This window comes from Panthera uncia, chromosome D4 (genome assembly GCF_023721935.1).
Source record: "Panthera uncia isolate 11264 chromosome D4, Puncia_PCG_1.0, whole genome shotgun sequence".
Classification (NCBI taxonomy): domain Eukaryota; kingdom Metazoa; phylum Chordata; class Mammalia; order Carnivora; family Felidae; genus Panthera; species Panthera uncia.
This window is the reverse complement of record NC_064807.1, coordinates 12113892-12140848: the sequence shown is the minus strand read 5'-3', so window position 1 is coordinate 12140848 and position 26957 is coordinate 12113892. Positions and strand designations below refer to the sequence as shown.

General features: G+C 39.2%; 1 protein-coding gene and 1 long non-coding RNA gene across 2 annotated transcripts in view; one reads left to right on the top strand and one right to left on the bottom strand.

Annotated features, from left to right (window-relative positions):
* Positions 1-26818, top strand: part of PTAR1 (protein prenyltransferase alpha subunit repeat containing 1) — a 62825-nt gene extending 36007 nt beyond the window's left edge. Inside the window, exons 5-7 of the mRNA XM_049633720.1 lie at positions 7278-7491; positions 15496-15800; positions 17714-26818. Of these exons, the coding sequence (XP_049489677.1) occupies positions 7278-7491; positions 15496-15800; positions 17714-18056 (862 nt within the window). The 3' untranslated portion in view covers positions 18057-26818. The remainder of the gene's footprint in view (positions 1-7277; positions 7492-15495; positions 15801-17713) is intronic.
* The window catches only part of LOC125925024 (uncharacterized), a 46747-nt gene continuing 27433 nt past the window's right edge, over positions 7644-26957 (bottom strand). The window contains exons 2-3 of the long non-coding RNA XR_007458679.1: positions 12969-13049; positions 7644-7885 (exon numbers count right to left, since the gene is read on the bottom strand). This is a non-coding gene — a long non-coding RNA (uncharacterized LOC125925024). The remainder of the gene's footprint in view (positions 7886-12968; positions 13050-26957) is intronic.

The window sequence follows — 26957 nt, the reverse complement described above, 5'->3', positions numbered from 1 at the left end:
ATTAAAAAAAAAAAAAAAAGAAGTCCATTCTCCGTTTACTAAGCCACTTAGAACTTTTCTTAAGTCCTGAGCATTTTTAGGATCTTAGTTCAAGGTATCTTAGCTGTGATCTTGCCTTTGGCTAGCATTGCAAATCAGCTGCTTCCACTGTGGAGTCCATGGTATTTTCTTAGTAGGAATTGGGATAACACTTCAGAGAGGCATATGAGCGTGTGTATAGAGGTTTGGAAAGGGGTGATGGCAGGGGAAGTGCATTATTGTACCAATTTATAGGTTTATCTAATATTTTATAAAACAGGCTTTTGTTGTTAAGTAAAAAGCTTCTGTTTGAAAATGACAAAATGAATTTTTATACTCAATTTCTAGTAACCTTTGGGTTGGAAAATTTTGTCTATAAGAATGCTTATTTATTTATTTATTTATTTTTTAATATATGAAATTTACTGTCAAATTGGTTTCCATACAACACCCAGTGCTCATCCCAAAAGGTGCCCTCCTCAATACCCATCACCCACCCTGCCCTCCCTCCCATCCCCCATCAACCCTCAGTTTGTTCTCAGTTTTTAACAGTCTCCTATGCTTTGGCTCTCTCCCACTCTAACCTCTTTTTTTTTTTTTCCTTCCCCTCCCCCATGGGTTTCTGTTAAGTTTCTCAGGATCCACATAAGAGTGAAACCATATGGTATCTGTCTTTCTCTGTATGGCTTATTTCACTTAGCATCACACTCTCCAGTTCCATCCACGTTGCTACAAAAGGCCATATTTCGTTCTTTCTCATTGCCACGTAGTATTCCATTGTGTATATAAACCACAATTTCTTTATCCATTCATCAGTTGATGGACATTTAGGCTCTTTCCATCATTTGGCTATTGTTGAGAGTGCTGCTATAAACATTGGGGTACAAGTGCCCCTATGCATCAGTACTCCTGTATCCCTTGGATAAATTCCTAGCAGTGCTATCGCTGGGTCATAGGGTAGGTCTATTTTTAATTTTCTGAGGAACCTCCACACTGCTTTCCAGAGCGGCTGCACCAATTTGCATTCCCACCAACAGTGCAAGAGGGTTCCTGTTTCTCCACATCCTCTCCAGCATCTATAGTCTCCTGATTTCTTCATTTTGGCCACTCTGACTGGCGTGAGGTGGTATCTGAGTGTGGTTTTGATTTGTATTTCCCTGATAAGGAGCGACGTTGAACATCTTTTCATGTGCCTGTTGGCCATCCGGATGTCTTCTTTAGAGAAGTGTCTATTCATGTTTTCTGCCCATTTCTTCACTGGGTTATTTGTTTTTCGGGTGTGGAGTTTGATGAGCTCTTTATAGATTTTGGATACTAGCCCTTTGTCCGATGTGTCATTTGCAAATATCTTTTCCCATTCCATTGGTTGCCTTTTAGTTTTGTTGGTTGTTTCCTTTGCTGTGCAGAAGCTTTTTATCTTCATAAGGTCCCAGTAATTCACTTTTGCTTTTAATTCCCTTGCCTTTGGGGATGTGCCGAGTAAGAGACTGCTACGGCTGAGGTCAGAGAGGTCTTTTCCTGCTTTCTCCTCTAAGGTTTTGATGGTTTCCTGTCTCACATTCAGGTCCTTTATCCATTTTGAGTTTATTTTTGTGAATGGTGTGAGAAAGTGGTCTAGTTTCAACCTTCTGCATGTTGCTGTCCAGTTCTCCCAGCACCATTTGTTAAAGAGACTGTCTTTTTTCCATTGGATGTTCTTTCCTGCTTTGTCAAAGATTAGTTGGCCATACGTTTGTGGGTCTAGTTCTGGGGTTTCTATTCTATTCCATTGGTCTATGTGTCTGTTTTATGCCAATACCATGCTGTCTTGATGATGACAGCTTTGTAGTAGAGGCTAAAGTCTGGGATTGTGATGCCTCCTGCTTTGGTCTTCTTCTTCAAAATTACTTTGGCTATTCGGGGCCTTTTGTGGTTCCATATGAATTTCAGGATTGCTTGTTCTAGTTTCGAGAAGAATGCTGGTGCAATTTTGATTGGGATTGCATTGAATGTGTAGATAGCTTTGGGTAGTATTGACATTTTGACAATATTTATTCTTCCAATCCATGAGCAGAGAATGTCTTTCCATTTCTTTATATCTTCTTCAATTACCTGCATAAGCTTTCTATAGTTTTCAGCATACAGATCTTTTACATCTTTGGTTAGATTTATTCCTAGGTATTTTATGCTTCTTGGTGCAATTGTGAATGGGATCAGTTTCTTTATTTGTCTTTCTGTTGCTTCATTGTTAGTGTATAAGAATGCAACTGATTTCTGTACATTGATTTTGTATCCTGCAACTTGGCTGAATTCATGTATCAGTTCTAGCAGACTTTTGGTGGAGTCTATCGGATTTTCCATGTATAATATCATGTCATCTGCAAAAAGCAAAAGCTTGACTTCATCTTTGCCAATTTTGATGCCTTTGATTTCCTTTTGTTGTCTGATTGCTGATGCTAGAACTTCCAACACTATATTAAACAACAGCGGTGAGAGTGGGCATCCCTGTCATGTTCCTGATCTCAGGGAAAAAGCTCTCAGTTTTTCCCCGTTGAGGATGATGTTAGCTGTGGGCTTTTCATAAATGGCCTTTATGATCTTTAAGTATGTTCCTTCTATCCCGACTTTCTCAAGGGTTTTTATTAAGAAAGGGTGCTGGATTTTGTCAAAGGCCTTTTCTGCATCGATTGACAGGATCATATGGTTCTTCTCTTTTTTCTTGTTAATGTGATGTATCACGTTGATCGATTTGCGAATGTTGAACCAGCCCTGCATCCCAGGAATGAATCCCACCTGATCATGGTGAATAATTCTTTTTATATGCTGTTGAATTCGATTTGCTAGTATCTTATTGAGAATTTTTGCATCCATATTCATCAGAGATATTGGCCTGTAGTTCTCTTTTTTTACTGGGTCTCTGTCTGGTTTAGGAATCAAAGTAATACTGGCTTCATAGAATGAGTCTGGAAGTTTTCCTTCCCTTTCTATTTCTTGGAATAGCTTGAGAAGGATAGGTATTATCTCTGCTTTAAACGTCTGGTAGAACTCCCCTGGGAAGCCATCTGGTCCTGGACTCTTATTTGTTGGGAGATTTTTGATAACCGATTCAATTTCTTCGCTGGTTATGGGTCTGTTCAAGCTTTCTATTTCCTCCTGATTGAGTTTTGGAAGAGAGTGGGTGTTTAGGAATTTGTCCATTTCTTCCAGGTTGTCCAATTTGTTGGCATATAATTTTTCATAGTATTCCCTGATAATTGTTTGTATCTCTGAGGGATTGGTTGTAATCATTCCATTTTCATTCATGATTTTATCTATTTGGGTCATCTCCCTTTTCTTTTTGAGAAGCCTGGCTAGAGGTTTGTCAATTTTGTTTATTTTTTCAAAAAACCAACTCTTGGTTTCGTTGATCTGCTCTACAGTTTTTTTAGATTCTATATTGTTTATTTCTGCTCTGATCTTTATTATTTCTCTTCTTCTGCTGGGTTTAGGCTGCCTTTGCTGTTCTGCTTCTATTTCCTTTAGGTGTGCTGTTAGATTTTGTATTTGGGATTTTTCTTGTTTCTTGAGATAGGCCTGGATTGCAATGTATTTTCCTCTCAGGACTGCCTTTGCTGCGTCCCAAAGCGTTTGGATTGTTGTATTTTCATTTTCGTTTGTTTCCATATATTTTTTAATTTCTTCTCTAATTGCCTGGTTGACCCACTCATTCGTTAGTAGGGTGTTCTTTAACCTCCATGCTTTTGGAGGTTTTCCAGACTTTTTCCTGTGGTTGATTTCAAGCTTCATAGCATTGTGGTCTGAAAGTATGCATGGTATAATTTCAATTCTTGTAAACTTATGAAGGGCTGTTTTGTGACCCAGTATATGATCTATCTTGGAGAATGTTCCATGTGCACTCGAGAAGAAAGTATATTCTGTTGCTTTGGGATGCAGAGTTCTAAATATATCTGTCAAGTCCATCTGATCCAATGTATCATTCAGGGCCCTTGTTTCTTTATTGACTGTGTGTCTAGATGATCTATCCATTTCTGTAAGTGGGGTGTTAAAGTCCCCTGCAATGACCACATTCTTATCAATAAGGTTGCTTATGTTTATGAGTAATTGTTTTATATATCTGGGGGCTCCGGTATTTGGCGCATAGACATTTATAATAGTTAGCTCTTCCTGATGGATAGACCCTGTGATTATTATATAATGCCCTTCTTCATCTCTTGTTACAGCCTTTAATTTAAAGTCTAGTTTGTCTGATATAAGTATGGCTACTCCAGCTTTCTTTTGGCTTCCAGGAGCATGATAAATAGTTCTCCATCCCCTCACTCTCAATCTAAAGGTGTCCTCAGATCTAAAATGAGTCTCTTGTAGACAGCAAATAGATGGGTCTTGTTTTTTTATCCATTCTGATACCCTATGTCTTTTGGTTGGCGCATTTAATCCATTTACATTCAGTGTAATTATAGAAAGATACGGGTTTAGAGTCATTGTGATGTCTGTATGTTTTATGCTTGTAGTGATGTCTCTGGTACTTTGTCTCACAGGATCCCCCTTAGGATCTCTTGTAGGGCTGGTTTCGTGGTGACAAATTCCTTCAGTTTTTGTTTGTTTGGGAAGACCTTTATCTCTCCTTCTATTCTAAATGACAGACTTGCTGGATAAAGGATTCTCGGCTGCATATTTTTTCTGTTTAGCACACTGTAGATATCGTGCCAAGCCTTTCTGGCCTGCCAAGTTTCAAAGGAGAGATCAGTCACGAGTCTTATAGGTCTCCCTTTATATGTGAGGGCACGTTTATCCCTTGCTGCTTTCAGAATTTTCTCTTTATCCTTGTATTTTGCCAGTTTCACTATGATATGTTGTGCAGAAGATCGATTCAAGTTACGTCTGAAGGGAGTTCTCTGTGCCTCTTGGATTTCAATGCCTTTTTCCTTCCCCAGTTCAGGGAAGTTCTCAGCTATAATTTCTTCAAGTACCCCTTCAGCACCTTTCCCTCTCTCTTCCTCCTCTGGGATACCAATTATGCGTATATTATTTCTTTTTAGTGTATCACTTAGTTCTCTAATTTTCCCCTCATACTCCTGGATTTTTTTATCTCTCTTTCTTTCAGCTTCCTCTTTCTCCATAACTTTATCTTCTAGTTCACCTATTCTCTCCTCTGCCTCTTCAAGCCGAGCTGTCGTGGTTTCCATTTTGTTTTGCATTTCGTTTAAAGCGTTTTTCAGCTCCTCGTGACTGTTCCTTAGTCCCTCGATCTCTGTGGCAAGAGATTCTCTGCTGTCCTCTATACTGTTTTCAAGCCCAGCGATTAATTTTATGACTATTATTCTAAATTCACTTTCTGTTATATTATTTAAATCCTTTTTGATCAGTTCATTAGCTGTTGTTATTTCCTGGAGATTCTTCTGAGGGGAATTCTTCCGTTTGGTCATTTTGGATAGTCCTTGGAGTGGTGAGGACCTGCAGGGCACTTCCCCCGTGCTGTGGTGTATAACTGGAGTTGGTGGGCGGGGCCGCAGTCCGACCTGATGTCTGCCCCCAGCCCACCGCCGGGGCCACAGTCAGAGTGGTGTGTGCCTTCTCTTCCCCTCTCCTAGGGGCGGGATTCACTGTGGGGTGGCGTGTCCCGTCTGGGCTACTTGCACACTGCCAGGCTTGTGTTGCTGGGGATCTGGCGTATTAGCTGGGGTGGGTAGGCAAGGTGCACGGGGGCTGGAGGGGCAGGCTTAGCTCGCTTCTCCTTAGGTGATCCACTTCAGGAGGGGCCCTGTGGCAGCGGGAGGGAGTCAGATCCGCTGGCGGAGGTTTGGCTCCGCAGAAGCACAGAGTTGGGTGTTTGCGCTGCGCGAGCAAGTTCCCTGGCAGGAACTGGTTCCCTTTGGGATTTTGGCTGGGGGATGGGCGGGGGAGATGGCGCTGGCGAGCGCCTTTGTTCCCCGCCAAGCTGAGCTCTGTCGTCCGGGGCTCAGCAGCTCTCCCTCCCTTTGTCCTCCAGCCTTCCTGAGCAGAGCTGTTAACTTATGACCTCCCAGACGCTAAGTCGCGCTTGCTGTCGGAACACAGTCCCTCCGGCCCCTCCGCTTTTGCCGGCCAGACCCGGGGGCTCTGCTTGGCCGGCGAGCCGCCTCGCCGCCCTTCCTACCCTCTTCCGTGGGCCTCTCGTCTGCGCTTGGCTCCGGAGACTCCGTTCTGCTAATCCTCTGGCGGTTTTCTGGGTTCTTTAGGCAGGTGTAGGTGGAATCTAAGTGATCAGCAGGACGCACGGTGAGCCCAGCGTCCTCCTACGCCGCCATCTTCCGGAACCTCAAGAATGCTTCTTATTGAGAAAATATTTGTAAAAACTAAAGACATTAGGTGGTTAGACATGCTTTTTTAGACATGCTTTTTTAGTGCTTTTCATTTAAATGTATGCTAATGAAAATCTTAAATAGACAAGGGGAAAATCTGTGGATAAAGACATTTTAAAATCTCCTTGATGGTTTAGCTAATTATATTGTATTTGTGTCTTTCCACATTTTCTGCTATAATAAAGAAATTCTGCTTAATGAAAGCAGTCATAATGCAGTTTCTTATTTGCAAACAAATACACATAGGGTGAGGCATGTACATATAATTAAAGATGTGAACCATGACTCCTCTTCTAGGATTTACCAGCCATTAATTAATATCTCTTCCAGGACCACCACCACCACAACCCGGTACACACACATGCGCGTGCACGCGCGCGCACACACACACACACACACACACACCCCTTGTCTTTGCATTTCCTGGCCAATTGGACTTTTGAGTTGTTATATTGGAACTAGGCAATCTCTTTTTGACACATTTTAATGCTTTAGAAAGGTTTCTCTCTCTGACCTTTCTTCCTCATCCTCTCTATCCATGGTGCTGAAGCTAATTATATCTTTAAAAATTTTTTTTACTGTTTTATTTATTTTTGAGACAGAGAGACAGAGTACGAGCAGGGGAGTGGCAGAGAGAGAGGGAGACACAGGATCTGAAGCAGGCTCCAGGCTCTGAACTGGCAGCATAGAGCCCAGTGTGGGGCTTGAACTCGTGAACCACGAGACCATGATCTGAGCTGAAGTCAGATGCTCAACTCACTGAGCCACCCAGGCACCCCAATATATCTTTAAAAACAAATACAACAAAGTAATCCCACTGCCGCAAAATTGGGCTCATAGATAGGCATTGCACAAATGGAAATTAAGATCAAAGAAAACTGGCTGTTTTCCTCTCTGATTTATGTTCTTTCGTCGTTCTCATTCCCACATGTACCTTAACAGGCGATGGGTGCTACAACAGCTAATTCAGGAAACCTCCTTGCCTTCCTTTGTGACAAAAGGAAACTTGGCAACAATTCCTGCAGAAAGGACACAGAGACTAATACGAGAAGAGATGGAGGTCTGTGGTGAAGCAGCAGGGAGATACCCAAGCAACTATAATGCCTGGTCCCATCGCATCTGGGTTCTGCAGCATCTGGCCAAGCTGGACGTCAAGGTAAGGCTGTTCCTCCAGTCTCCCTACACACATTCCCTGTCTGCCCTTTAAATCTTCTGATAGCAGTTCCTCCTCAGAGGAACTTTTAAGGAAGAAAGTAGAGGAACTAATGGCCCAGCAGCCTGGGAAGGATCTAGCAGCTGATACCTCCAGGGAAGCCGTGGCAATTCAAAAAGTTTACATTCCTCACCAGTGCAGTTTGGCACTCTTCTGGTTAGTACGTTGGTAGAACTAACACAAGTTTAAGCAGCAAAGAAGACGGAGCATAATTCATTTTGCCCTGAAACAGGAAGAGATTATTAAGCCTTACAGAATTGGACCGGTTCTTTCTTGGTGGTCTTCCGTTCTGCGACTTGATGTGCTGAACCAGCTGGCTGCCTGTTCACCTTCTCTCCTGGGGAGGGAAAAGAAGATCTCACCTGGTGTTCCCAAACTTGGCTGAGTCTGTCAGTCACTTTAGGATTTCTGAGTCTCACCCCAGGCCTACGAAATTGGGGAAAGGACAGGATTTAAGATCAGTATTTTTCACGGGCTCAGGGAGCTTTCTGGATGCAGAGCCGGGTTGGAAGCTGTCATAGCCTAAACCTTTCAGTTTAGAAATGAGGAGATGGAAGTTTCCAGAGAATTTTAATGACTTAGGCTTGGCCACGGTTATATGACTTATTATTCATCAGACTGAGACCAGCTATCCTTTTGCTCCATCATACGTACGACAGCTGCTATTTTTCTTCGCTTCTTATGTTTTAGTGCCATAAGAATCCACGGTACTCCTCTGAAAGCTTCCCAGGCTTGAGACACCTTAAAGGGGTCAAAATACCTCGTGTGGTGCTTTGAGATTAATAGAGAAGCATTCTATAATTTTGCTCACCACCCCCTCCTACATCTCCCTTCTCAGGTTCCTGCTCCCCTCTCTGTATCCTAACCAGAGATTCCTCCAGGATTTTTTTTAAATTCCAAGGGAATTTTAAACCAACAGTTCTGGAAAAGTAACCCCTCCCTTCCGGTTTATATTGGCTTTGTGTTTCAGAGGGGGTGTCCCTTCATGTTATTGGAGTAGAAAGAGCACAAAGACAGATTCATACTGAACTGGCTTCAGATCTTGGCCCTACTAGCCCTGTGTGGAAAGTGAGGCTTTAACGTTTCGTCTATGAAATACCAGCTCAACTGCCTTCCTCAGTGGATTGTGAGAATTACTGGAGTTTGTGCATGTGAAGTACTGGGCACCTAATGGAGGCTCACTGAATTTTAGTTCCTGTCTTTGTTCCCCAAGGATAGAAAGCTTAGGTGAAACTGGCTACCAGTTTGCTAGATGAACTCAGTGTAATTTATTCATGAAAAAGTACTGAAACTCTTTCATTCCCAGACGCCGGCCTATATGCTGGGTGTAGCATGATGACAAAGGGAGTGCTCTCAACAAATTGAAAATCTGGTTGAGGAGACAGACATCAGCAATTACAACATGGTCTGACACTTGCCGGAGCCGAAGGAAGCACGGGGTGTGATGGGAGCCCAGAAACGGCTTCTCATCCAGGCTGGGCTGGTTGGAAACGGCTAAGGCTGTGGCCCCGTCAGGGGTCTGGTGGGGTGTGGGAGATCTGGGTCCTTATGGAGTCTGGTCATCCCAGCTCCACAGCTTGGTAGTGCGTAGGGGGTGGGGAGGGGCACAGGGAGCGTTGAAGATAAAGAAAAAGGCAGAGTCCAGGTGAGCCGAGAGGTCTTTGGAAACTTTCCTACCTTGATGTGGACCTTTTTTTTTTTTTTTTTAATTTTTTTTTTTTTAACGTTTATTTATTTTTGAGACAGAGAGAGAGAGAGCATGAACAGGGGAGGGTCAGAGAGAGAGGGAGACACAGAATCGGAAGCAGGCTCCAGGCTCTGGGCTGTCAGCACAGAGCCTGACGCAGGGCTCAAACTCACAGACCGCGAGATTATGACCTGAGCCGGAGTCGGACGCTTAACCGACTGAGCCACCCAGGCGCCCCTGATGTGGACCTTTTAAAGTGGCATTCCCATAAAGTCAGGAACACGGGGCCGAGGGGAAATTCTTGGTTTCTTGACACTTTTCAGATGTTAAAGATGAGAACTCATGAGTGGTGTGTTGACTCAGCTGCCTGGGTCCAGTCCGAGGCTCACCTGGGCTGTCCACCTGCTGTGCCCTGCCCTTGACCTCGGTGCTCTTCCTGTCACCACTGCTGCTGCAGTGCTCTCTGGGGGCTGGATTTACAAAATCCCCTTTCTGCACTTAGAAACCACTGGGCCCTGCTAGGAGATCATGCCCTACTATGCTTTGTCTATTAGAGGAAGTAATCACAGAGGAATCACTGGTACCTATCAATGAGCTGGCATCTTTTTACATAGACAATTGAAAATACTATTTTTTAAAGTGCTGGTATCCAGCATTGATAAGGGTGTGAAAACAAGCATTGTAGAAACAGGTATGATCTTACTGAAGGGTAACATGGCAGCATTTACAGACTTTACCCAAAAAGAGGCATGTTCCTTGTGATCTAGCACTTCTGCCTAAAGACGTAACGGGAGACGAGGTTCAGTGGTGTCATGATCAAAGGCTCCACTCGGTGGTCACGCAGACCCAACTTGAATCCTGACTCTGCCACCAAGTTGGCTTGTGGCCCTGGGGGAGTTTCTTTGCCTCACTAACCTTCAGTTTCCTCATCTGTAAAATGGGCATGATGGTAATCCCTACCTCATCAAGTGTTGTGAATTAAATGGGAGAATCCACATAAAGTGGCTCTCACAAGGGCTCGTACTAAGTGTTGGGTAAACACTGGCTATTATATAAAATATGAACATTTGGTATATAAAAATACTGTTTATCATAGTGAAAAACTAGAACAGTCTAACCCTCCAAAAATGACAGATTAGTTACATTGAATTATATCACAAATTGGAATATTTTGTTGGTACTAAAAGTTATATTTTGGAAGATAATCTAAAGAAAAATGCTCACTATAGGATAAGGATCTAAACTAAATATGAGATGGTCCTAATATAATTTTTAAATATATTATTAGCATTGAATGAGATTTTGAAGTGTTTGGAATACTGCTTGGCATGTTGTAACTGCTCAACCTTTATATATATCCTCACACATGATGTTACAGATATATTGCTTTGTGTTTTCTGTTACAAGCATGTATACATTTGCTGCTCAGAAAAAAAAAGAATAAAGAATTGTGAACAGTGCTAGGGTGGAATTATGAGATTTTCATTTTCTATTTTCTATTCTGATTGTGTGTTCTAAGTGGATTTAAGCAGATTTTAAAATAGTCTCATTTGTGACTGTGGGGTGAGAGGAAAGATCACGGTTTGCCAGTTTATCACTCCTAGCCAGTTGAAAGTTGATACCTTGTGTCACCTGAGAAAGCACATAGGGTCATCTCTGCAAAAAAGATACACAGATGGCCAATAAAGACATGAAAAGATGTTCAACGTCTTAGCCATGAGGGAAAAGCAAATGAAAACCAACTAGCATGGCTAAAATGAAAAACAGCAGTTACAAGTGTTGGCACGGATGTGGAGAAATTGGAGCCCTTATACGTTGCTGGTAGGAATGTTAAATGATGCAGCCACTGTGGGAAACAGTTTGGCATGTCTTCAAAAAATTAAACCTAGAATTACCATATATGATCCTGCAGTTCCACTCTTAGGTACTTATATATACCCCAAAGAATCAAAAACATGTTCATACCAAAACTTATTACAGCAACGTTTATAACAGCATTATTCATAATAGCCCCAAAAAGGTAACAACTCAAATGTTAGATAACCGACGAGTAGATAAATGCAATGTGGTGTATCCATCCATACAATGGAATATTATGCGGCCATAAAAAGGAGCAAAGTCCTGATACATGCCATAACATGGATGAACCTTAAAAACATTGCTGACTGAAAGAAGCCAGATTAGGAAGGCCACATACCCTATAATCCCATTTATATGACATTCAGAATAGGCAGAGCAGATTAGTGGGTGCCAGAGACTGGGGGGAATGGAGATTTAGGGGACTCCTAACAGGAATGGAAGTTGTTGTGAAAGTGATGAAAATGTTCTGAAATTAGACAGCAGTGATGACTGCACAACTCAATATATACTAAAAACCACCAGTTTATTTTTTAACTTCAGAAATTGGTTCTTAAAGTACATTAGAAAGAAATCTTCAAGAATAGCTAAGAAATTGTTGAAAAAAAATGAAAATGAGGAACAGTGTATACTAGTATCTATCTAAATGTTTATAAAAAGAGACTAATCTTGGTACTACTCAGTAATTAACACACTAATGGAAAATATAAGGCCCAGAAGCAAATCCCAATACATAATGTGTACAAATTTCATTGAAATATGGAATTTCACATAACTGGAAAAAGGATTCTTTGTTCAATCTGTGATGATGATTAAGATTGACCTTTTAGCAAATACTTGTCAGGTTTTAATATCATATACCAAACTGAACTCTAAATGAAATAAAAACTTACCTGAAGGAAAAAAACGGAATTAAAAAAATCAGTTGCAGTAATATAGTAAGAAAGATATTTTTTAAAAAAAGAAAGATATTTATAACATAGGGACCTAATACCTTTATAAAGATCTCTTAAAGACTTGTAAGAAAAATTAAGGACTATCACAAATAGTAAATTAGGCAGTTCTATAAAAGAGAGAATTAGGCAAAATAGGCAGTTTGCATAAGAAGACACAGGAAGAAGAAGAGAATAAAATAAATATCTAGCCTTAATGGTAAAAGGAAATGCAAATTAAAATGACATGATTTTCCACTTATTAAATTAGTGAATATTAAAGTACTAGTAAGGAATTTAAGAAATATTTAACATGTTCTTCCAGTAGGAATATAAATTACACAGCCCCTCTGGAGGGCACTTTGACAATATATATGAAGAACTTTAAAAAATGTTTCTCACTGTTCCAGTAAATATACTTCTAGAAATTTCTCCTAAGTAAATAAGTTGTGCACATAGACTTTATATATATGTGTGTTCAAAAGAGTGTTACTTATACAAGAGTGGAAACAAAATGAGCGAATGGTTAAATTGTGATAATCTTTAGGATGAAATATCATGCAAAAGTTTAAAATTATAGAGTAATATTTAATGACGTGGTATATGTATATAATTTAGTGGAATGAAATCAGAATAAAAGAGTATCCCAAGTCTGTGTTAAAAATAAACTGCGCACATGCATGCATAGAGAAAAGCTGAAAGACTGGTGATAGGCCAGAATGTTAAGAGTAGTTTTCTCTGGCCAATAAGGTGATGAATGATTCTTTTTGCTTTTTTTGTATTCTGTATTTTTGAAATGTTCTAGAATGATGATTTTGTGTCACTTATAATCAGAAAATAACCACATGTATTTTTAAAAATTTATAGGGCAGATAGCTTATACACACACACACACACACACACACACACACACACATTTTTGATTTTAATTTTAGGATTGTTACCTGTTATCCTTCTGGGTCATAGCCCTGCTACTGTGGTTTTCTTGTAGCTATTTATTCACTCATTCATTTTTATAAGGAGTGCTGAAAAAGAATAGTAATATGTAAATTACACCATCTATAGGTCATTGATTCTGTCAGTATCTTACATTTAAGCCATATCTCTATGCAGTGTCTTTAAGATCATTTTTTTTTTGTTTCATTTTTGAAAGGCAGAGACAGGGTGCGAATGGGAAAGGGGCAGAGAGAGAGGGAGACACAGAATTCGAAGCAGGCTCTAGGCTCCAAGCTGTCAGCACAGAGCCCGATGCAGGGCTCAAACTCATGGACTGCAAGATCATGACCTGAGCCAAAGTCGGCCCTTTAACCGACTGAGCCACTCAGGCGCCCCAAGATCACTTTAAAAGTAATGGCTGTCGCTTTAAAAAGTCATTGCTTATATCTCTCAACCTTTTTATTCTAGTAAAAAAAAATGCCCTGAAATTCCTGTTAAAGTTTCTTTTCTAGTTTAATATGCCTCTTAAATATATCAAGGGAAAAGAACACAGTGAATTTTTCTCCTAAAAAGTCTGTTAAAAATTTTTTTTTTAATTTTTTTAATGTTTTGGTTTTGAGAGAGAGAGCACACATGCAAGTGGGGGAGGGGCAGAGAGAGAGGGAGACAAAAAATCTGAAGCAGGCTCCAGGCCATCAGCACAGAGCCCGACATGGGGCTCGAACCCATGAACCATGAGATTATGACTTGAGCCGAAGTCGGACGCTTAACTGACTGAGCCACCCAGGCCCCCCAAAAAGTCTGAGAAATATCTTTAAAGGAATTAAATTGATACTGTTGAAAATCTTTCATGTCTGTGCTATTTTTTGTCTCAAAATTACAAAAAAAAAATTAAAATTTTTGTGTATAGAAATATGCAGTAAGAAATAATCTAAAGGTTTTTCACATTATGTAAATTCCTTTTAAACATGTTTCGTACTCTTCAATCAATATTAAGAAGCCCTACCAAAATTAGAAATCTGATGTATTGTAGCCTAAATGTTCTGCAGGTTAATTCTTCAAAAATGTAACAACCTTAAGGTTAGTATGTATTTTTCTAAGGTAGAAGTTTATCTGGTGCTATTTTGTGCACTATTTTAATCAAATGAACAGTCTTGTTTTCCATTTCTCAGAGATTCACCAGTTCTGGAAACAAACTTATTTGGCTTCAAATAAACTCTTTAGAACTTAAAGGAGATGTTTAAAACATTTCATGGATATAAATCTGCTGTCCTAGCTGGGAGTAATCTTGCCCCTCTGTACTGGTCACTTAATTCCTTAAATTGTTCACTTATAAAATACTTAGATGTCCACTCTGAGGCCACTGGGTATAGAATGATGGAAACAGCAATTAGGAGTGACAATATTTCAAACAACTTTTAGAGTTTAGTGAGGATGAAAAGATGTACAGTAAGTTCTGTAATATATATGGGAGAACACACAGAAACTGTGGAGGTTCAGAAGAGGGAGAAATTTCTTCTAGGGAAGAAAGGGCATGTGAGAAATGGAGAGGTGATCTTGGTGCAGGAGAAGGAGTTTACCTGGGGCCCTTGACGAGCAGGTGAAGGAGGAGCCCTTTGGCTTTGTGCGGTAGCTGCCATTCACTGCTGAAAAGTCTATGTCTTTTTTCTTGAGCTGATCTGAAAATCCTCTGATGGAATGTGGCACGCCCTCAATATGGCTTTCACTGATCAAAATCCACTTGCGTTTGCTACTTGTACAAGACAGTGCCAAATAATGTATTTTTTCATAACTGCTGGCTTTTCTTTTTATCATTCCATTCAAAGTTGCTTAGTTTGCAGGATTGATAATATGCAGGCTTTAACAATTCACTGCTGAATTTTGTTTCATCTACTTAACAAAATCATTTATCATTGATACGAATTGAGTTTGACATGAACAGTGAAAATTATGAGCTCTTGGAAATTCCTATTTTTCATGCATCATGTTTTTTGCACTAAGCCCTTAGAATTAGGTAGTGAACAAAACTGACATGCTCTGTGCCCTCATGGCACTTACATAGTGAAGAACAAATCACTACCTTGAGTCGATTGTTCAATAAATACTAAGTTAAATATTCTAGTGTTGGTTAAATGTTAAAGTTTACCTCAAAGTAACCTCTGAATTTATATTTTCTCTTCAACATCAGCATTCTTGTAAATAATCACTCTAATGTTCATCATTATTCTAGAATTTGGCTTTTCTGTGGGTGTGCCAATCAGAATGTGATTGATCAAGGTCCAGGGAAAGAATGACAAGTCTTAAATTCTGTGGTGTATATAAAAAAATCTCTTTATTTATCAGGGAAAGGGGGAAACTAGCCTTTACTGAGCTTCCACTAAGTGACAGCACTGTGTTGGACATTGTATACAAAGTATTGGTAGAAACAATTGTTACCAGAAAAACAAGGAACAAATCAAAGAAATCCAAGGCGTTAATGGAGAAGAAAAGCCTTTGGCTATTCCACTTCTCACTTCCCTTTTTTCTTCCTACAAGATTCTTCTTGATGAACTGTCTTCTACTAAACACTGGGCATCCATGCACGTTTCAGACCACAGTGGATTTCACTACCGCCAGTTTTTGTTAAAGTCTTTGATTAGCCAAACTGTGATAGATGGTTCTGTATTGGAGCAAAACCCTCTGAGAAGTGAGCCAGCTCTGGTTCTTGCAAAAGATGAAGCAGCAGCAGCTTCAACAGAGGAAGCAAGGATAAATCTTCCCCATCTTCTCGAAGAAGAAGTTGAATTCAGCACTGATCTTATTGATTCCTACCCAGGACATGAAACCCTTTGGTGCCACAGGTAAGAGAAGGGAAAAATCCGCTTTCTGCATGAAAGCACATGTCTTCCTGAGAGCTGTAGAAGGTCCTACATCGTAGGCCTGCCTTCTGGAGTAAATTTGGTAATCTGATTGTGGAGCTTTGCCTGAGTTCAGAGGAGTTTTCGTTACCACATCCTCATGATCTTCAATAAGAAGTTCCTCATGCAGACCTTTGTCTAATGCTTAGATGGTGGCATTCAACCTTGACTGTGCAACAGCTGTGTTACTTCCAAACTGAAAACAAAAGTTTCTAGACTCCCTCCTTGGAGATCCTGATACTTGTAGCATGTGTGGGGTGGAAGACTGCCATCTAGTCTTCAAAAACACAATGCAAAGAAACTTAGCAGGTACATTCTGATGCAGAGTGGGGTGTAGACCATTGATCAGACTGTTGATTGGACCTTGAGAATAGTTAAGCTTATTGAAGGTCTGCAAATTAACGTTCCTTAAGTAATAAACTCTTGACACTGGTTGGGGTTTTTTTGTTTTTGTTTTTTGGTTTTTTTTTTAAAGTAAGGTGTACTTCGGGAGCAGGGCAGAATTATTAGGAAGGAGTGAAAGAGGATTAGCAACCTCATAACCTGAGTTCTGAGTACATTTGACAGCCAAGTAACTTTCATGTTGGAAGGAGGTCCAGGTATGGGAACCCCCTGATTGGTTCTTTTTTGAAGCATCTCTGTCTCTATAAATGCGGATTCTGCTTCAGCCTATAGGATTCTATTTGTAGACGAAGGACTTGCTGTGCCAAGCAGGAGATAGGCGTTTTACATATTTGTATGTTTTTAAACTTGTTGAGATTTGCCGCCTTTTGAGGAGACATGTTCAGCTGCTCCTCCATGCTAAGTACATTTAGAAGATGGGAGACCATCTACCCTCTTTGGCACCTTCCTAAATTTCTTTTTCTCATACTAAAGAGACACTCTTACTCCACATTCTCTAGAGACAAGATAGATACTAACCTCCATGTCATTGGGGTGTTACAGATTTTTTTGTTGCTATTTTATATTTAGGTACATCAGTAGCAAGGTTGAGAAAATTTTAAAATTATATTTGTGTTGAAGAGATAGCTAGATTAACAGAGTAGAAGCTTTGTATAAAAATTATTTGAAGTTTGGGGTGGGGCATGGGGAAAAGAGACAGTTGGGATGGCCTGGATGTTATACAGGCCAGTTTTCTACTACTGAGCCATTGCCTAACTTAGGCACCTTATCTGTCCTTTGAGTTTTATCCTCTATAAAATGGGTAAATTATACGCTCCCTGTCTGCTCCAGAATATGCTGGGGAAATGGACAGAATTAACTTTTCAGAGCTTGGAGTTGCTAATATGAATAATGAGATATCCCTGCTGCAGGGATATTTAATGAGACTATAGTTATAGTGACAGATTTCAGGGAAAGTTAAGTTGGTTTTTAGATAATAAGACCTGTTCTTATTAAAGGAAATTAAAGGAAATAAAGGAAATTAACAGAAGTTAATTCACTTCTGTTTTAGGATATCAGTGAAGTTAATTTTTGGTTCTGTTTTTTGTTGTTGTTGTTGCTTTTTTTTTTATAGCAGAGATTGGGCTACGACCTATTTTCTAATTTCCGATTGTAGTTACAAAGAGTAACAATGCCAGGTGATTGCCATCATCTCAGTCGGTGGTATTAAAAATCCTTTGGGGGTCGTATTATTCTTTCTCACAGTGCAGTAATCTGGGCTTGTAAGACTCTGGTCTAAGTATGCAGAGACTTCAGGGTAACTACTCCACCTCCTTCCTCCAGGTAACTCAGGGTTACCACGGGAGCCATGAACTGAGTACAGTATGTTTTAAAATTATCAGCTTTTTTTTTCCCTAAAAAGCTTGACTTTGTGATATGAGTTTTCTGTATTCTCTCCCCCTCCTCTTTCACAGGCGGCATATTTTCTACCTTCAGCATCACTTACGTGGTAGGTTTCCTCACAGTGTGACCCCACTGTCACCTGCAGACAGCCCTGGGGGAACTTCGAGTGACTTGCACCTCATCCCAGGAGGCCCCCACATGTCTCAGGCCATGGAGGTGGATGGGCTGAATGACTCTAGCAAGCAAGGCTATTCCCAGGAAACCAAACGCCTGAAGCGGACCCCAGCTCCAGACTCTCGGGGCCTGGAGATGGAGCATAGGTTCATCGATCAAGTATTGTCCACCTGCCGGAATGTAGAGCAGGCCAGGTTTGCCAGTGCCTACCGGAAGTGGCTGGTTACGTTGAGTCAGTGAGAGAGGTGGATTAGTCCTGCAAGGTTCCCCCTTTCAGTGCAATATTGCTTTCCTTTCTTACATAGCCGCATGAATTGTTTGCTGGTATGTGTTCTTCATCTTTAGGTTAAAAGTCCATAGTAAATCTTTAATTTTATTTATTTTGTTAAGAACTGGCATTCCTTTGGGGATAAAATAACTGTGTAGTTTCTTCCTGCTAAACAGTGAGTCTTAATTTTTTTCTTCTTCTCATCCTTTATATTTCTATATGTGAAGCTTCTTCTCATTTGGTTCTCCTAATCGGTTCACAGACACATCTACCCACCTCAGTGCAGTTGCTTGCTGTATAGGCTAGTTTTTTTCAATTAAAATTTTAAGTTGTAGTTCAGCCTTAGAATAGTACAAGCTCAAAATTACTCCATCTAATTACTGCTTTGAGAATCAAATGGCCAGATAGATGGGATTTGCAAAAATATAAATCATGTCTCTTTCTCGACTCAAGTTATCGACCAGTGTAACCAAAGTCAGAAGTATTGGAATTTATATAAAAAACATGCTTCCAATGTGTAATCCATTTTAAAGTGGTTATTTTAAAAGAAAAACTGATTTTAAGAGTTTATGTAATTGCAGTACTGGGAATTATTTTTATTACTAGTTTTGATAGATTCTTTTTACCTCAAATTTGGTATGGGCCAAAAACACTCACATTAGCCCTTACATAAACCTTTTTTTTTAACCTGGAATGCCATTTTCAGTTATTACTACTTGTTTTCCTTTTAAATTCACCATGAAAAGTGAAATATGCATGGAAATGTATCCATAAACAATCTTCCTTTGTAAAAATTTAAGTTCTTGAGGATACACTTAAACCACACAATTTTTATGAAGTGGTTATTACAAATTTGCTGGCAAAAGCCAGGGGGAAAGAACAGATTTTGAAGGTTAGGTCTTCAATCTTTAATTTAAAAAAATAAAACAACTTAAAGACTTTGATACTAAACTTATCAGGGATGAGGTACCAAAGTAGCCACCGAACAGCTGTATCTTATTTCTCAGTAATAAGGGCTGGGTTCTTCAGGTCTGTGGGAAAAGGGCCGGCTAATGTTTACTTTCTGAATACGTTTCCCCACTTTGTAAATGGTCTGTGTTTGTTCTTTCCTTTCCACTTATCTCTTGTTCATTTTCCCAGTCCCTTCCGTATTTTTTGACACTTTCACTTTCGTATGTTTTTCCTTACTTGTCTAATTTTAAGGATGTCTTCTGAAGACATTCTCCGTCCTCTTTCCACCGAATCTCATACCCCATTAAACACACAGACACACACAATATTCACAGGAACTGCCCTTTAAAAGGTCCCCTAATGATGGAAACCGCCTGTTGTCCTGTGTGTGTGTGTGTGTAGGATGCCACACTGCAGAAGTAAGTGACTGCCGTGCTTTGCTTGTTTTTTTTTTACTTGCTAGGTCACCTTTAGGGTGAGGGGACAGAGTAAAGGCAGACTTCTCCTAGTATATATTATCGAAGCCTTGGGCTTGAGCGAGGCACACTGCCTTAAGCTTAGGAAAAGAGTAAGTTCTTTATTTGTGCATCATGATTTTGTTGAGCAGCCAACTGTCAGGGGAGACTTGAGAATACCAGAAAAACTGTCCAGCCTGGCCCTTGTAGACAGAATCTGCTTTTCTCTCTTGGGGCAAAATTTCATAGTATTTAGGTAAGAAAATAATTGCCATTATGAACATAATCCCATGGCCCTTTGTCTACAAATACCTCAAGGTCTACCTAGACCTCTGTGGATAAAACCATTAGTTGATGATTTTCTCTACCTGCAGGGGATAGTGGGGAGACTACACAGAGATGACAGGAGAGATTCAGCCCATTCCACTGGATACATGTTGCCAGACCCTGGCCTCACTCAGTATTCCCTTCCAGGCATCATCTTCAGTATCCCAAGTAATAGGGCTTCTTCTGCTTTGATGTGAGAGTGTCAGGACAGGAGTATAGACCGTCCCCTGTGAACCAGCGGCTCCGCGCCTTTCTTACCCTCCATACAGTACCCTGCCCACCCTTGATGTTATCTGCCTTCATGTGTTTTAAGGCCCTTCATACACGCTCTTATGAAGCCATGCAGTCCTTTACGATATCTCGGTCTCTTCTTCCTAATAAAGTTTTGAGTAGGCAGTAAAAACACAAACATCCGAAGGATACTTCGCGTTTGTGACTTTCGTGTGCTACTTTATTTCTAACGTTTGCATTTTTCAAGTGTTGATTCACAGAAAAACCTAGCATTGCCCCATATGGTTGTGTTTTTTTCCTAAATGGTTGACATCTAAACTCATTAGCTGTAGCATGGTAGTATCTCTTTGAGTGAATAAGTTCATGCTGTGGAAAGGATGTATCTTTTCAGGGACTTGTTAGTCTTTACCTTTTTTTCTATAAATATCCTTGTTGCAAGAAAAAGATAGTTTAGATTGATTGACACATTTCATCAAACTTTCATTAGGAGAATAGTCGGCCATCATACTGTCCTGTGGATCAAGAATACTACTGACAAGCCAAAAGCAATAAGATATGTAAATACCTCCACACCACCTTCCTCCCCGGCCCCACCTTTTTTTAAGTATACCTGTTTTGGTAATTTGGTGTTCCCAGATTCTACTGTGTGCCTTGCACATAGCAAGGACTTATCAAATGTTTATCAAATTAATAAATGATTCACTGAAAAAGGGAAAGATTGATCATGAGTAATGGATAGAATGAGTTATGATTGAGAAATTGATAAGTTAGAGCAATGGATTGTGAATGAATGTTACATTCTAGCCTCATGATACTACAGGTGAGCTGTTACATATAGAATAAGTTAATTTAGATGATTCTTCTTCATTTAGCAACCTTGTTTAAGCTGTTAAATCCCAGCCAAGAAATGCAGCTCTATGATTATGAATTAACTGTACTTTAATATATATTAAAAATTCATAGAACAAAGCTCGTTTGCATTAAGAACACCACTTTCTGTTCATTTATGGTATTGGAGGACAGATCTTGGCAACAGAGCCAGAGACTCTTTGGGGCATTTGAAGGAATTCTTTGATTTCAAAGACTTGTTGACTTGTATTTGTGCAAGGATAGTCATTTTATGCTTCTCCTTTTCTCCTCCCCAGCTTGAACTATAGACCTTTTAGGTATTTCTTAAACCTGTGTGAGTCATTTTCTTTTTCTCTTATTAGGTTTAAGGATTAGATACCTGTTAATGTCCCCTTTTTCTTTTCCAGGTTTTAGCATTTTTGTTACGTCTTTGGAAACTCTGGGCCCAGACTCTCAGTCATATCCCTTATTCCTATGGTACGGTTCTGATTAAAGGCTTCATTATTAATAGGATTAAATGTATACATGTTGTCACTAAAAGCCATTTAAATCTTCAGATAAGGGCTTATGTGACACAAGATATGAAAACAAAAGTTCCTTGACTTTTACGTGGCAGTTTGTAGGAAAGCATTTATGGTGGTAGACTGTGTGATTTAGATGAATTCAGGTCGTCATGTGAATTTATGCTTGTTATATAAAGAGAACTTTTAATATTGTTGAGAACAAGTTACCATTAGTAATTTTCTGTAGCACAAGATAGTATTTGACATGGGCTAAATATTAATTTAGGAGTACAGCTGTCACTTACTATACAATAGTCTAATCTGTATCTTAGTCCCTCTTAATTACAGAAGATACTAAAGGTTTAGTTATAAAAGAAAATAACATATATTCTTTGCAGAAAGCTTTTGTAAGCTTACAGTTATTTTGTTACTAGTAAATCAAATTTTAGAACTTTCAGATATTTAAAATATGCTACGGAATTCAAACAGCACCATTAAAAACTTTTGACTTCTGAGTGAACTTCTCCAGGAGAACGGTGCAGCCCCTGGCACTTTGCATGCTGCTGCCTCCCCATGCCTAGATGCACTCTTACTGTGCTCCTGTGTACTGGAGAAGTCTGGAGGCACAGCAAGGTGGAGACGTGCCCTGGCATGCAGGCAGCGAGCAGGAAAGAAAATCAGCCCTGAAAATCCTACTTGTCACACAGTGTCTTTGAAACAATAGCTATATATACCTTGTTAATTTGAGTGCCTTTCTTATTTCTGGAGGGAGCAAGATTAATGTTTAGGGAGAAAACAAAGGACAGAATTTTTATCAAACAGTTGATTGTAACTCATTTTATTTATTCCAGTTGCTAGACACGGTCCCGTGGAGTTTTTTTATCCATTCATGACATACTGATATGAGCAGGTAGGATGCTTTGGTTTGTATTTCTTAGTTAGCATTTTTAAGCGCCCTGCCAAGAAGAATTAGTTCTTTCCCTGTGACAACTAACTTTTTGGGGATTGGAGGTATTTAGAGTACAGCGTGTGCATAATTACAGGTTAGTCCGAAACCTGTGCAGCCCATGTTCAAGGGAAACAGTGGCACTGTGCCTGAAAAGAAAGGCCGTATGATTGTCGTAAATGAATCCTTTGCCTCACTTTAAGGGTTTTAAGAATTCCCTCCCAAATTCTGTGTTGGAGGAAAAGAAGTAAACAGATGAAATTTAAAAGACGGCATTTTATATATTTGGTTACAGGAGAGGGGAGGGATAGAGAGTCCATATTTCAAGATTGCAGATAACTTTTAATTGTAATTTCATAAAAATATACAGCTAAAGATTCCAAAGTGCTTTTCAGAGGACTATTGAATAATATATTCCTAAATGGCAGCAATATGTCGTAGTTCATAGTGGAGACAGAAAACCATTGTGTCAGTTGTAGGTTGTGTGTGTGTGTGTGTGTGTGTGTGTGTGTGTGTGTGCGTGCATGCGCACGTGCGCTTGCATTGCAGGAGGCACCTCTGGCTCTCAACCTGGACATCTGTATTCTCGTTAGGTTATGTTAAGACTGTAAAACCAAACTCTGTGCTAAAAAAAAATAGAGAGGAGTAGCTTAGTCTGCTGATGAACCTTTGTGCTTCCAAGAATATTAGCTCTTATAGGTTGTGCTTTTTGGACAATAATATGGTCCACAAGGCTGACCCTGGCATTCTTTTATTAATCTGTTATTCCTCAGGGTGTAGAAGATTTAGTAAATTTAGGACAAAATTTTATATTCAGTGGCAAAAAAGAAAAGGCAAAAGTATGCTAAATATATTACTAGCTCTTAAAACTTTAGTATAGATAGTATTTTTTATAAACCCCTACCAGTGCAGTAGCTCATAGGCGCTCTGTGCCTGCCTCACTCTTCACCTCGCTGCTTCAGTCCCTACGGCTCTATTATGAATGTTCTCTTACGTCTTCTACGGAAACAGTTTCTGTAATGTATTGTTTTCCACGTTGGGCAGAGGTGGGGGTGTTTCAGTTGACATCATTTTGTTTCTGGAAATCCTGTTCAGGAAATGATTACCGTTCGTTTTCAAACTGACAACTGTTTTGCCTCCTAAAACCTCACTTTCCCTGAAAGAGTGTTCTGTGTGCAGACCCCGTATGTGTTCAGTACATTGCATGATGCCTCACGCCTTGTAGGAATCCAACGGGGCGCAATCGTTAAAGGCTAGAAAGTGAAAACTAGCCTCCCTCTGTCTCGGCACCATTGCCCACATGCGTGGCTTCAGGAGAAATCCAGTATTGTGCGGAAGGTACATAATTAGCTTCAAACCATGCAAGGCAAGATACACAGCTGCATCACATTGTAAATGAAATTTTGATACTTTTAAGGCATATATATGTGTGTGTTCACATATATGTATGTATATATGTTTAAACAAGATTTGGAACTTGAATTTATATAGTGATTTTACAGAGAATTTTATTTAAAGGGTTTTTATTTTCATATTTGCTTAAAGTGCTCCTATTTAAAAGCAGTTTTCTTTATTAAACCAGCCCCCTCAAGCAAAGTTGGAAACCTAACACAAGTGCCATTTGCCTGAATTAACCAGATATTTGTGTAAAATGTTTATTTTTGTCTTTGGATGCTTATGCACCATGACATTCTGGCTTTTCTTCCATACCTTTAGGGAATCAGCCTTAATTTTATGTATGGCCATCACTTTCCTCAAAGTATTATGCAGCTTACTTCAAATGTTTATTTATCTTTATAAAGTGATCAGTAATACATATTGAGATTTTTTTTCATGTCCTGGGGTGAACAGTTTCACACGTTCAGATAGTGACTCATAAAGCATTTTGTCAGAAGTGCTCAAATATTATCTTCCCTCACCAGTGTCATCTTGCATTTGAAGCAGGTACTTTTTCTTAGTGGTTAAAGAATGAGTGTAGACTGAGTGCAGTCATAGTAGGTGCTCAATAAATATTGAGTCAGTTATTGATCTCATGGCAAATTAACAGCTTTCGGAGAGGAAACTTGTTATCTTTTCACGGAGGAGCATATTTTTAAAGCAATATATGTTTGAAACTGAAAAAATTACATCATTTGGCATCAATTACTACGCTTATTTAGGCTGGAGTTAGTAACATGCAATAAATGTACTGTTTGTGTAGAACACGGTCTGAAGATAGGAGATGGGGAAAGTTTATTAAGCAGCATCTTTTTGTGCACGGCACATTAATAAATGTGATTAAATGTCTTAATAGGCTGCCAAACTCAAGAGAGAGAGAATTACTGTAGACGCCTACAGTCGGTTTCTCTGTTGGTGTACCTGGTGTTACCTGGCTTAGGTTCTATTTATTTCTTCTTAAAACTTGGTTGCTTTCCAGTGTCTTCAAAGTGGTAATGGTAAAATACAGAATTATATTAAATAACTTCTCCTTGTTTTCTCAGAACATCTTTAATATGAGGGAGAAATTTTTATGAAAGATACAGTAGTTTCAGAATCTGCTCATTTGTGACTTTCAGAGCATCTTTGACAGAGCTTACTCAGTGTAAACAGATTTAAACAGTTGAAGAACAAACATTCCAGCCTGAGCTGTGAGGAACAGAGTGTGTAATACAAGTGTAATTAGGCATCGCCTCCTGGCGAGGTTCTTGATGCATGACTGTGATGCTGGCCTCTGACTGTGGTGACCGCTCAGTATTATATTTTGGTGGTGTTCCTGGGAGAATAATGAAATGTGTGCTAGATTAATTTGTATTTGAGATGGACACAATAAAAGATGATGTGGTATCAATATGCCAGGGATTTATACACACTATTACTGAAATTTTTTTAAAAAAGAGGAGGGGAAGAAAATGACAAAAGGTCAGTGATATTTTTTAATAGCCTCTAAGAAAGTTTTTTTTTTTTTTTTTTTAAGTCCAAGTCTCTTAGACACTAAGCAGTTGCAAACCTTATTTAACACTGTGGGACTTTAAGGGATAGTTCTCAGATACTGTCTGCTGTTAGAATTGACGATGTGTGTGAATTTTACATTGCTTGCAGATTTTCCAAAAAATGGAGTATTTAAGTTGCAGTTTAATGATTTTTAAAGATTTTCTTGTAGGTCGTGGTTCAGTGGACAAGTTACATATATGATCTGTGGTGCAAGGTCAGATCCTGGGCATTAAAGATAAGTTTGGCTACCTTAATTTTACTGAAGATACTAATCGTTTCCCTCTGATTGCACTGTTATTTTTTTTTTTAACTATTTTCCTCTGTGTTCCAGTCTGCATTGAAGTTCCTTTAGCTCTCACAATACATAGTAATTGACATTTCTTAAGGATTATTTTGTGAATTCGTTTTACACTTAAAATGTGTATCTTGCAGAGGGATAAAAATTAATTTTGCAGTAAAGTATGTGCAGAGTGTGCTTACAGTGTCCTGGGAGTTCGTACTCCAGATTACTTAAAGTGGGATGCTAAATTCTAAGGCTAATAAGTGACTGTAGACTATCTGTATGAGCACTGTCCAGTAGGAAGAAATGGGAGCCACATATGTAATTTTTAATTTTCTAGCAGGCACATTAAAAAAGAAACCCATGACATTAACTTAACTATTTTAATTAACCCAATATATTAAAAATATTTCACTATGTAATCAGTATACAAAATTATGGAGATATTTTGCTTCCCCCCCCCCCCATAGTAAGTTTCTAAAATTCATTGTGTATTTTGCACTCACAGTGCCTGTCAGTTCTGACTAGCTACTTTGTAAGTGCTCAAATAGCCATGTGTGGCTAAGGGCTGCTATATCGGACGGTGCAGGTTCATAGGGTACAAAATTTGACTTTATTTTAAATTGGGGAGGTGGTGAGGTAGGCATGAAATTATGGTACTTTAAAAATTAGTATACTTAGAAAAGTATCTAATACAATTATCCACATTGTCTGCATTTTAAATTTGCTGTAGCAGTAGCTCAATCTGTTCCAATTTGCCAAGCATTATCTAAGGAGGAAGAAATTCCATGCCATGTAAAATACCATGATATGCTCATTATAACAACACATTATTAACACATTTTTCAATGTGTTCACTAAATTCTGTCCTGTTTCTTCAAAATAATAGCTTAAATTGCATGTTAACTGTGTATCTGTACTTGTTTTGTTTTTATATTATTCTTATAATAATGTGTATTAACAGACAGCCCTAGGATTCTAATCTTCCTATGCATCTGTCTTCCAGTACTTACTGGTACACTTACTAAGTTGTTACAAGTGGCAGAAAAGTAGAATGAACCATCGTTTTTTTTTTTTTTTTTTTCATTAGATTGTTTTTATCATGTGATCATGTACCAAGCCAGCTATAAATTATTGTATTTCTGTAGAATATGAAAAATAGTGTTTATGTCTTAACTTTGCTAAATGTTTGCAATTTCTAAGTAAACTTTTCATCTCCTAAGATGAGTGAAAGTGTGCTTTTATTTTTGCTTGCTTTGGTGGTGGTGTTTTATATTTTTTAATTTTTAATGTTTATTTTTGAGAGAGAGACAATGGGAGCAGGGGAGAGGCAGAGAGAGAGGGAGACACAGAATCTGAAG